The 12,814-nt window shown below is 41.6% G+C and overlaps 1 protein-coding gene across 2 annotated transcripts in view; it reads left to right on the top strand.

The window, feature by feature from the left end:
• Positions 1 to 10,445: 10,445 nt before the first annotated feature.
• Dyrk1a (dual specificity tyrosine phosphorylation regulated kinase 1A) overlaps positions 10,446 to 12,814 on the top strand; it is a 59,008-nt gene continuing 56,639 nt past the window's right edge. For both annotated transcript variants that reach the window (XM_051191926.1, XM_051191927.1), the window contains exon 1: positions 10,446 to 10,531. In XM_051191926.1, the coding sequence (XP_051047883.1) occupies positions 10,522 to 10,531 (10 nt within the window). In that variant the 5' untranslated portion in view covers positions 10,446 to 10,521. The remainder of the gene's footprint in view (positions 10,532 to 12,814) is intronic.

Raw genomic sequence — 12,814 nt, forward strand, 5'->3', positions numbered from 1 at the left:
ACATTAATTATTTCATGTTATTTGTAACATAGAGTGCACCATAACCTGTTGTAATTTCTTTGTGGTGAGCACTTGTATTGTAAATTTTTATTTTGAATGGCCAGCTTTTCGTATCAAGTGTGAACTGAGTTTCCAGGAGCAGACGGAAGCTAGAACGGAAGTGGGACTGTGGAATGGCTCACTTGTCACTGAATGTGAAGATCCGGTTTTCACTCCAGCAGCATAGACAGTCTGGGGGAGGTGGAGGCAGGACGGTCCCTGGGGTCTGGCCAGCCTGTGTAGCTGAACCAGTAAGCTCCAGGCTGGAGAGAAGGCTCCCAAGTCCAGGTTCTAGCATACATTCACAGAATACACATGTGCATAAATAAGTCTTAAAAAGAAGTGTAGTATATTTGATGACTTCCTGTCTCCACAGGAGGACTACAATGAACTTGATTCTGACAGTATTTGTGTATACTGTGTGCACATCAGAGATCATGTATTGAGAATAAAGCATGAGATGCGAGCATAGACTTAATGGAGATTTAAGAATTAAGAGTATTGCTGTCCACTTGGAAATGAAGCTGAAGAATAAAATCTGTCTCTAAAGACAGTTTTGTATTCTGTATGTAGCATAAAAACAAAACCCAAAAAAACAAACCCAAAATAAGAAATACAAGCAGTGTGAATTTACATTGGCACAGAGGAGTTCAGGGGGTGACTTATGACAGATTGGGAGCTGATAGGATGGTTCATCATGAGTTACTGTGAATTGGCTCAGTGTCCAGAGCCTTTAGGACCATTTTCCTGTTTAGAGAGGGATGGTAATTATGATACTGAAAGCTTTTCCCAGACCTATTTCCTTTCTTACTATTTTTTTTTTTTTTTTTTTTTTTTTTTTTGCCTATTTTGTGTCAGCTGGTTTTATGTGGAGAGTAGAGAGTGGCAGTTAAGCTATGTGTTTGAAGTTTTGACTGAAGGCATGAAAACAAGAAAGCAAACTCCATTTTGCAAGTGGAGGCTATCATGCCTGTGAGCAGTGTCTGTGTTACATGACGGAACCAGTTCCTCAAGTTTGAATGTTTAAATTAGTTGAGGCTAGTGGAATTTTGAAGCATAGATTTGGTGACATTAACAAGTGTATGAGTTAGTATTATGACAGTACCACCTCATTTCCACAAAATCCCCATTGATAGTAAAGTTTCAGGTGAAGCCTTCAAGGCTTAAGATTTTGTTTTGTCAGAAAACAAAAAATTAAAAATTGATTTTGACGACAGAAAGTGGAGAGGGTTTTTGGCATCTTTCCTTTTTATCTGTTTATGTGTGAGCAGTCTGTCTGCATGTGTGCCTTTACTCAACAATACTCAACGAGAGGGCATCCAATCCCACTAGAGGCGGTGGGGAGCCTCCATGTGCTTGCTGGGGATTGAACTCAAGACCTCTGGAAGAGCACCCATCTCTCCAGCCCTGGCAGGAGGTGACCACATTCTGTACGTGATCATTCGTTTTAAATATATAGATGGCACCAGCGTACTGCTTTATGTCTCCTTATTCCCTGCACAAACATTGGTCATTCCAGTTCCAGTGTGTTCACCAAGTATCTGCCAGGAGACCAAGTAGTCCTTTGCACCCAATGGTAGATGTCTGTAAGGAGTAAGGTTTTTCCACCAGCCGCCTGGTCTTGTCCCGCCGCCACGCCAGCCCCAAATAACGCACAGAGACGCTGTATTTGATATAATGCTGTTAGCCAGTTACTTGTTTCTTATCGGCTAGCTCTGTCTTAAGTATTAACCCATTTCTGCTGATCTATGTATTTTCACGTGGTCTTCTCTTACCAGGGAGCCAGCTGACATTCTGCTTTCTCCAGACTCTCCATCTTGACTCCTCCTTCCCACTTCTTCTTTCCTCCTTGTCTCCTAGTCCCGCCTATCTTACTTTCCTATTGGCCAACAGTGCTTTATTCATTAACCAGTATGAGAAACATTTACAGACTGACATCTCCCATCAGATGTCACTGTGCTAAGTGTATAACACTCCCTGGAACGTGCTGATGAGTAATGGTTATTCACACCAGAAGGTGGTATCGCTGTAAACTGGATTGGGAAGGGGGTTTGAAGCAGTGCTGAAGATGAATAGATACGAGGTAAAGAAACAACAAAGTTTAGATTTGGGGAGGGGCCAGTGCAGAAGGAGGTAAATACACATCTTATGAGTGAGATGAGATGGCTATCAATTGTAGAAGCTAAATCTGGATTGGAGGGCATTTGTTACTGAGCAGCCTTATGTGTGATAAACCTGGAGAACATAACAAGGCAGCCCCCAATCTGAGCTTAGTACAGAGAGCACCTGGAGTGGGTCTGGTGTCAGAGCCAGTATGGAAGCTCTGCTCCTTTGGGGACTAAAGTAGGGCTACCAAATGACTTCAGGCTCGTCGTGGGCAATTTAGTGAAACCCTGTCTCAAACCAAAGTTTAAAGAAAAAATGAAGAAGAGGTCTGGGGTTATAGTCATAGCTCAGTGATGGTGTGCAGGAGGCTTGGGGTCGGTCCTTCTCATCACAGAGACAGAATTCTGCTGTCTCCTTGTCTCTTGAGTCAGTCTTTGATGTGTACCATTCAGTGTGGGTTGAAGAACCGTGGCGGTGTTGACACCATCATGCCCAGGAGCTACGTATTCTAGAGGCCATTGGAGTCACCTCCAGTAGTGGACATGGAGAGGAGAATGGAAAGGCAATGTGATAGCTTGCAACAGTTGAAACTTGTGTGTGTGTGTGTGTGTGTGCGCGTGCGCGCGCATGCAGAAGCCCATGGAAATCAGAAGAGGCATTGCATACTCTGGAACTGCAGGTTGGGGTGGTGGGTGCTGGGCACTGAACTTAGTTACTCTGAAACGAGAGCAAGTGCCCTTAGCCACTGAGCCATCAATCCAACCCCTGAGTGTTTAAAAATGGACGGTCTTCATTAAAATTATTAGGATAGACAAGGAAGTCACGTGAAGGATCATGGTATATGTGCCTTTACAATAGCTGATAGGAGTCATGCATGGCGGCACATGTTTGTAATCACAATACTTGGGAGGCTGAGGCAGGAGGATTGCTACAAGTTTTCGGCCAACCTGTGTTGCGCAGTGAGTTTGAGGTCCTCCAGCACACATGTGCATACACTCAGGAAGTAAATTGTCATGAGTGACTGAAAGTAGAGCTGAGAATAGAGAGGCAGGGGAGGGAGGGGAGCGAAGAGGAGCCACCCAGACACCTGCAGGCCTGGCCCGCGAGGCAGGAGGCGCAGTCTGAGCATCCCTTTTGGTGGGAAGTTGTGTAGAGAATGAATGAGGGAGCGCTGAGGGACACGGGAAAAGAGGTGCAGACTGTCTTGAGGACGCAGCAGGTATGATCACGTGCAAGGACGGGGAAGGAAGGGGTAGAGCAGGGGCCTCTGCTCCTCAGGGAGGGGGGTGCACAGCAGAGCGGCCCCCGGGCAGTGACCGCCTCACGTCTGCTCATGTAGGCGGATGGGCGCACCCGTGGCGTTGGGATAGCACAGGTGTTTCTGGAGAGGGTGACTCCAGGGTACACTTTACTCACGGATAGTTGCTGTCTCTGGGGAGGAGGTTTGGGGTGCTGCGCTTTTCTTGGGACCCAGGGTGTCTGGGACAGAGCACGGAGAAGCGTCCAGTAAGATGCCTCGGTTACTCTTACCTTTGCTCTTTGTCGTCGTTGTCGTTGTGAAGGAGTGGGAGGGGTTAGGGACCAGCAGCTGTCAGGCTCTCACTCTGAGTAATTAACACGTCTGCATGCAGAGCTAATTAGGTGACCCAGAGTGAAGGAGACAGCTATAAAACAAAGGCGGATGCCATGGTCACCTGGAGGACGCGAGTGGGGGGCCAGTGCTTTTAGCAGCAGCAGCTCCCAGACCGCTGTCACAGTAGCGTTTCTGTAAAGTGTAGCACGGAGAGTAAGTGCCGCTCTCAGTAATGGCTTTAGAGATCCAAGTGGCTAGCAGGGCCGCTTCTGTTACTTCCGGGCCTTGTTTCCCTCTATTTAGAACTAAGATAAATAAAAGCAATGGTTTATTAAACTTACACATAATTGTATGTATAATATATATATACACATACATACATATATATATATGTAGATATAGCCAACTAGGAATATATGCATGCCCAATGTAAATTAATTGTATATAACATTATATACATACATACATACATACATACATACATACATACATAATTGAATCTTTTGAATTTAGCTCATCTTATTTAGAAGACCATGCTATCAGGGTGCAGTGGTGCAGTGTCTATTCCTGTCTTAGAAACTGGGTTTGAGAAGGGTGTGCAGGCTATGATCGAACATGTTCTTTGTGAATGCTATCTGTTTGGTAGGTAATGCTTTGTTTAGGAAACATATACACATGTGATTACCCTAGGTGTTCAGATTAGGGGGGAAATGGATTGTATCAAACTCTCTATCTGAACCTTGTTTGAATGAACCTACAGACTGCCACCTCTTGTAAGTTCTTACGATCTAGAATGTAAGAGAGAGTTGCAGCACATAATTTGTAGGTGGCATCTGTAAGTAATCAATCAAGTGGGAGAAGTTTAAAATACTTAGTTCTGTTCATATCACTTTGCCCTTAATTCCTGGTAGAAGTGAGTTTGTCAGGATTTTTTAGTAGTGGAAAAGTGGAGAGCGTCTGCTGAGTGCCCAGGACTGCTCAGCAGAGCATTGCGATCCTATTGAGAACGATGCAAATATGTTCTGTAAGTGTTAAAATTTACTCTTTTGCTGTGTGTATTTGCTTGTGTCTATAGGTGTATGTGCCACATATACCAGGCGCCTGTGGAAGCCAGAAGAGGGTGTTGGATCCCCTGGACATTGAGTTGCAAGTGACCGTGAGCCTCGCTAAGTGGGTGCTGGGGACCAAGCTTAGGTCCACTGCAAAAGTGCCAGCATGCATTCTTTACCACTGAGGATTCTTTAACTCTGCAAGTGTATTCTAGACATAAGGATTCACAGATTTACAAAAGGAGCAGAAATAGCATCACCAAACTGTAGACAGTCAAATTTTATGTTTCCTTTTTATACTTAATATCTTTTAAAAACACAATTAAAAATCATCGTTGTACACGAAAATGGTAGAAAGATTGGAAGTTTTAAATTTAAAATAGATAATAGATTCATTCTTAATCAGTTTTACCTTCTGAATAGCATAATTATGCTTGACAGGATTGGACTGATGGTACACGATTGGCTTCTAGGGATGTGATGAGAATGGACTATAACAGGTCAAAAGATACGAGCAGTAAGTCCAAAGGGAATGAAGACCTTGGCCAGGCTAGAAGTGGACAGAGAGGCCAGTTTGCAAGGTCTCACTAGGTCCGTCCCAAGAAGCCGTGTGTAAGGAAAGGTCAGAGGCCAGGGGATAAGAGTTTTGGTTTGAGATTCTGGACTGGTGATAACTTATATTAACCAAGGTGGAGAATACAGGGCATGACGACATTCTTCTTTGTCCACCTTGCTTTGTTTTCGAGTAAGGCAAGTGATGGGAATGGTAAATTCAGTTTAGCATGGACCAAGAGTATGCAACTTAATGTCTTTGCCATGCTTATGTCTGATTTGGGGTGACTTAATATTTTGAGCCTTAGTTTTTTGTTTTTTGTTTTTTTTTTTTAATGTGTAACAGTGGATATAATAGTGTGATTTATGTAATTAATGGAGGTTAAGTAGGTTAAAAAGATACCTTGTGCAGTGAATTGTAACGGAAATTTTGAGTTCACTGGACTATTGGAAATGGGGGCCTGGAACTCTACAGAGATTTGAGGTAGAAGAGAGCCACCTGGGACTTCTGTGTGCATGTGGCGGAGCATTTTCCTGGCATCTACTGTATATACTACCACTCTGGTAATGGCAGTTAGGGTCCTCAAAGGCTTTAAAGAGAACACTACATTAATAGGCTGGGATGCCGTCTAGAGCTGCAGATGCCTCTTAGTGTGTTTGCACGACTGAGGGAAGACGGAAGCAAGCAGAGCAGGGCATTATGGGTAGATCATGTATTTGGAGCTAATTACTGGGTATCTGAGGTGTCAAGCCTCTCCTCCCTCGTCCTGTGGAATAGGATCTTCATTGCTTAAGGTGGTTTACATTGGACCCTCTTCCTCCTCTGCTGTATTTGGTATGGTATCTGAATGCTTAGTGCCAGATAGGTTCTAGAGGCCAAGTTGGAACTTTGATTTGTTGAAAAAGCTTAACTCTCCCCAGTGGGTAGGCTAGGGATTTGTAGTTGTAAGATGTCAGGGGCAGCCCCGCCCTAGCCTCTTTAACATGTACTTCAGCAGCTCTCTCTCCATCAGCTACTCCTCATTCCAAGACCTGTGCTCACGGCACCTGTGGGTTGTCTGATTGTCTGGTATCATTGGCTTCTTACCCCACACCCTCTTTGCATTTGGTGGATTTTTTTTTTTAAGGTGATAGGAATATGTAGCATCTGTTACATGTTTGAATTAAAAATCCATTAGTAGTTTGGGGACAGATAATATTCTATTTGCCTAAGTTAAATTTTTTATGTGCAAATTTATTACCTTAGGACTTTTTATGTTTGAGATGGAACAGGTTCTAAAGTCTTGTATCTTTGTAATTTTCTCTACCATTTTATGACGATGCAAAGCATCTTAATGTGTGGAGAACTTTGGCACATGACTGGAGTTGGTAAATAGTGGGACCTTTGACCTGTTAATCTCCTTGACCCTTAACCTCCCACATGTTGCAGTGGGCGTGAGGCTCCTTCTTGTCAGATGTCAGCATGTGTGACCTGAGTGGCGGGGACGTGTGTCAGCAAATGTGCTCTTCCTTGTAGCTGAGTTAGTACTGTTGGCATAGCAGCATATCCTACAGTCTTTTGGGTTTTACTCTAAAGTAAAAAAAAGTGATTATTTTTCTGGAGGTTTTGATAAATGTTGTTGCTTTTCAGGATCTCACTTGAAGTCCCCTGTTAGTGTAAGTGCTTTTTCTGTCACACCACGTGATTATCTTATTGGAAATTAGAGACGAGGATTATTTTCCCTTCTGTGTTAAGTGTCAAACAATGACATTTCTTTACTTCCCTTTTTAATAATTTACCTAGTGTAGTTTTGGAAAATTTACTTCTAAAATCACATAGAAAAGACTTTATTTTCTTCTGCCGCTTTAGTCTGTCATGTAAATAAGCACAGAGTTGTAGGAATGCTTATTAGTCACATTGCATAATTTTTAGAGGCTCATAGCTTTAATTCATGGAATAAAATTTTAGCTCCTTTTTTATATTTGTTTTACATGTTTGGGTATTTTGCATGCATGTATGTATGTATGTATGTATGTATGTGTGTGTACCATGTGCTGTTTGGAGCCTTTTAAAGTTAGTAGAGGTTGTTGGATCCCCTGGAACTGGAGTTAAAGATGGCAGCAAGCCTCCACTTGAGTGCTGGGAACTGAACCCAGATCCTCTGCAATAATAACAAGTATACTTAGCAGCTGAGCCATCTCTCTTGCCCCAAATATAAGATGTTTTATAACTTAACTGGCTTTGCTTATTTTCAGTTGGTGCCTTTGGGACCACCCAAACTGTCCTTTTAAATTCCATGGTGCATCATATTTTATATAGATTGGAATTATTTCTGAAGTACTTATAAAACGTAGATTACATAGGTGCAATTAGAGAGCAACAGAAAGTGGCATTTGCACTGAGTTTAATAAAGTGGCATGTAATTGATGTTTGAAACTTGTTATATGACGATGTTTTAAAAATCTGTTTTTGCTGTTGTGACCTGGCCTTATTGTGGGTTCCAACTGGGCTGGAACTCACAGAGATCCACCTGCCTGTGCCTTCTGAGTGCTGGGCTCAAGGTGTGCACCGTGCTGGCTCATCTGCCTTTTGTATCAGCTTCTCACTGCTTAGTGATTGGGAGTTAGAGGCGCTTTTTAGCTTGCTGTCATTACAAACGGTCGCGTTAGTGACATTGAGCTCCTGGCTCTTGTTTTGATCTGGTCTCACCAGAGTCTACTTGCTTCTCACAGTCTCAGACTCAACTGCCCAGCGTTGCCTTTGCAAACACCAGCAGACGGGCGCCGCTGTTCACAGTCTCCTCAGAGATGGACACCCAGGCGCCAAGCTCAAACCCTCCCTCTACACACCATGCACTCTTGACACTCTGGAGATAAGCTGTAGGTCAGTTTTATCCAGTGACTTCTCAGACAGCTGAAGAGTAGTTTGCAAGTTTAGCTTCAGAAAACCACTTACGATGAGTTCTTGAACTGTTCACAGGGTATCAATATTGCCTTTGGCAGAGTGTGACCAGGAGAGCGTCCTTTGTAGGGGTTGTATGTGGTTTTCCTTAGTCGGTTTGAGAATGCTTTCATTTATGAGGGAAATGGGACACGTTGACTATGTATGTTTTTCAGAAATTAAAAAAAATATGACTGATTTAAGGCTCTTCAAAAAGAAAATCATATCTGAAGAGAGACTGCAAAAGCAGCCCGTTGGTGTTTGGAATTATCTGTTGCGGAAGTATTAGGGTACAGATTCTTTTCCATAGTATCTGATGGTTAGGTAATATATAAACCACGAGCAAGTTTTGTGTCTTGTACATGTTAACCTTTGCTAAGAGCTGCTTTTCAAATGAGTAGTGATTAATGCATGATGTTTCTAAAATCATGTTCTGACCCTGCACCTAGCCATACATCTTGCCATGAATCTAGCCTTGTCTTGAGAATTGTTGCCCCTTGGCTGGGGTGTGTCTTGGTAGGCTGTCCTTTATTTAGCAGGATGCCAGGGATATAGGCAGTGATTTTGGAACAGGTAGTTTACAATGTAAACCTAAGTCACACATTTAGCCCCTTGCCCTGAGCTGATTGCTCACCTGGTGGAGTAGCTCCTTTTGCTGCTGTTTGGAGGACAGAGTTGGATTTATACCCCGAGAGTTCAAAAGTAGGAGAAAAAAAGTGAAAAAAAAATATTTGGAAACAATAAATGGAGATATTACATATATATGACCCACTTGCCTAAAAATATTCTACTTCAGACTTAGTTTTCTTACTGTTTTGTAGCATTATTTGGATTTCTACTAATGAGTTCATTTGGGCTAATTAACACCACTTGTTGTGAATTAGTTACTGTAAATTGTTTAGTCTAGATGATTTTTTTTTTTTTGGTAGTTTACCTGAAATAATGGACTACACTGATAAGTAAGACCTTTGCATGATAATTTCAGAAACTAGAGTAAGTTGGAGAAAAGGATCATGGCAGGGATAACTGGAGGGAAGTCATTATGTAAAGCGTAGGGATTACAGGCATCTCGAGTAGGGACAGCGCCACAAAGGACAGCTTGCCCAGACGAAGTAGATTAGATAGGGTTAGCCTGTGCTCACTGTCTATAGTGAAGTAGATTAGATGGGTCAGCCTGTTCTCACTGTCTATAGTGAAGTAGATTAGATGGGTTAGCCTGTTCTCACTGTCTATAGTGAAGTAGATTAGATGGGTTAGCCTGTTCTCACTGTCTATAGTGAAGTAGATTAGATGGGCTAGCCTGTTCTCACTCACTGTCTATAGTGCCTATGACCACAACAGTATCTTTGTGTTTGTTAGTTTGTTTCTTTGCGCTTATTTAAAAAGCAAACAAACAAAAAACAAACTTGGTAGTTAGGAGGACTGTCTGCTCTTCCAGAGGGCCTGAGTTGAATTCCCAGTACCCATATGGCAGCTCACAAATCAGTCAAGGTAATTTAGCTACCTTGAGAATTAGGTCACCGTAAGCGACCCTGTTTCCTGTGGACCATTTACTGGGTCCTTCTTCAGCCCGCGGGTTTTGCTTCTCTCTCGTTACTCTGTCCCCATGGATAGCCATGGGGCTGCATCATCCACTTTCCCACCACTCTCCATGGAGGTGTCTGAGCAGTCTCAAAATTACCAGTGGAAGCCACGGAGAGGCGGGCCCTTAGAAAGTTAAGTGGGCCACTGGGAGGGTAAGGGAGGGCCCATGGGCAGGGTAACCCATTTGAAAATGTCTCTGAACTCCATATAAAAATAATATTGGTAGATAGCTTTTATCACCTCTGCTTTGATAGTAAGTCACTGTGAAAAGTGAACTAAAGTCTGTATTAGTTTATACAGATTGTATGAGATCATAATGGTTTGTTTTCTTTAGATAAATTATGTAAAAGCGCACAGTACTGCTTTATGCCTAGAAATGCCTGGAATGGTTATTGGTCATAGGTGCATTTTAAAGCTTTATTCTTTTTCATGATAATTGTTATATTTTCTATATGCTTGATTTTGATGAGTAGAAATTATTCAAATAAGCTAAATGTTAGTAAATTATATTGATAAATTTGGAATAACTTAAATTTTGGAGATTGTAGTTATTAAATACTTCCCAATTAGGGGTGATTGTCTTGCATCATCATATCTTATTGTAATCTGTTTTTCTTCACAGTGTTATAGTTTTGCCGCTGGACTCCTCCCTCCCCTCCCCCACCCCATCAGGATGATATGAGACTCGAAAGAAGACGATGCATACAGGTGACGCACATTTTGATGTACAGTAGAGCTGTGGCTATATGACAGTATGGGGACTGGCTGTTAGTACTTTCAGGGTGGGGCCTCTGATGGTGTTAAGATCAGTAAATGAAAGGTGGAAAATACTGGAAGTGAGTGACTTTGGGTTAATGCTCAGTGTTAATAGTGGTGTTAATAGAGTAATCCTTAGCAATTGAGCTTTCCACAAAGCTGGCTCGTGCTTTCAAAGTTGAAATATTTGTTTTAAAAACTAATAACATTTACGTTTATGGTTAAATATATGTCTCCTGGTATTCCTATGGAAATAGTAAATCTTTCCGGCAGTGGTTGTTAAGATGACTAGATGACTTCAACCAGACTGATAGGTCAAGGTAAAAAGCTATTAGCAGAGCACTTGCAAGTGTGGTCCTTTAAGCACACGGGTGTGGGGTGTGGAAATTTGTGTTTTCTTGTTCCTTCCTTCCTTCCTGATTTGTTTTTGTAGTTTCTCCTTCTCTCTCATCTTTTGTCATTTGAATTTATGAAAAGCTGTGAGGTTGTTTTGAAGATTATGTTTGTGTACTTCACAGTTAATGGAGAGGGTCTTACTGTACTGTGAAAACAGACCCGTTTGGTTATACTCTGACAAAGAAGACAGTGTGCTTGTAGACTAGGTAGTTACGTTTATGGTAGAGTTGAGTTTTTATTTGATTATATTATAAGCTTAATGCTTGAAAATGATTTTTACCTGGGAAAGAAATCCTGAGTAGGTATATGATGATGATTGGTATAGCTGTTGGTGATTTTTATTTTCTATGACCCCAATTTTTTAAAATCTAATTTTTTATTTTGCTTTAGAATGAGATTTTAGGTATGCCATTTTCTGTGATGGAATGTGTTCGTATATAACATTTATAAAGTAAATGGCAGGGGAAAGTTAAGTTACCATGTATCTTACACAAGGGACCCACCGTTTTTGGAATGGTGATGGTAGCTGTCTAAGTCAGAGACCAGTCATCCCTCGGTGGGTGTAGATTTACTCAGGGTTCGCCGTGTGGACACCCTATTGTGTCAGCTTTCTGGGGACACACTCTGCCTCAGTGGCTGGTTGTTAAAGTCACAGTGCCGATGCTGGACATCATAAAAGAACCAGGAGGAATGTTCACGGAAACCTTTCCTTTAGATTTTATAAACTTGGCCTTTCGCTGTTGGTGAACAGTTGGTCAGCACTGTCCTTCAGCCCTAGGTGGCTCCTGGCTGCAGTCTGTAGCATCTGGGTGATGCCAACCCAATGCTGCCTGCACTGTTGTAGAGCTCAGTAAAAGAACAAAGCAGCTTTCAGTTGTTTGATAGTTAGCTGTGACTTTACTATTGGGAGAGACTCTTCTTGAGGTTTTCCTTTTTGCAAAGTTGTTCCTAATCAAAGCTATACAATGTGTTCCCAAGTAACTATTTCTCTTAAAAGCTTTATGGTCTCAGTAGTATTAAACAGCTGGAGAGTAAATGTTTTTTTTTTTTTTAAAGATACCCAATTAACTTAAAAGTGTTACAATATAAGATAATTCTGTGACTTTAGATATGTGTTATAAACTAGTATTTTGACTTTTTTGGAATGTAATCAATATTCATTGCCTTACAAAAGAAAAATATAATTCAAGAAAGCTCTTTTTAACATATGTGTACATTGTTGGTATATTTTTCATTCACAATTTGGAAGTATATTCTTTTGTCATGAAATCATTGGCTTCCCCAATCAGTTAATGTGGTACTTTCCTCTTAATGTTACTTATACTTTAGCTGACACAACACATACACGTTTATAATGGGTTTGTCAATGAAAATGATTTCTGCAGTGTTTACATGCATTTGAGAGTGAGTGCTCTGCTCTTATACAGTACTCACGATTGGTTAAATGGAATGGTAACTTACTTTCCCATTCCATTCTGCTGATGGAAATGTAGGTTGAGAAATGCTAGAAAAGTCATTGAAGTAGGCATTGACTGTTTGATTTTCTGTAGTCAAGTGTAATAGGGTTTCATGATAACCATATGACGTGATAGCTGTGTTAATTTCTTTGATTTTTTTTTTTTTTGTAGATTTGCTATTATACACATATGTAAAGTACCATGCAGTGTACCACAGGCCATAAGTATATGCTGTTGGCATTTCCTAGATATACCCAGTAAAGCTGTGGAGAAAGGAAGGAAAAGACAGTAAAGACTGTTTTTACTGCACACTGAGCCACATGAGACTGACATGTTCCCAGCACTGGTGTGTGCCGGCTGGCTGCTTTGTGCTCCTGAAAAC

Source organism: Phodopus roborovskii, unplaced genomic scaffold (genome assembly GCF_943737965.1).
Source record: "Phodopus roborovskii unplaced genomic scaffold, PHOROB, whole genome shotgun sequence".
NCBI classification, from domain to species: Eukaryota; Metazoa; Chordata; class Mammalia; order Rodentia; family Cricetidae; genus Phodopus; species Phodopus roborovskii.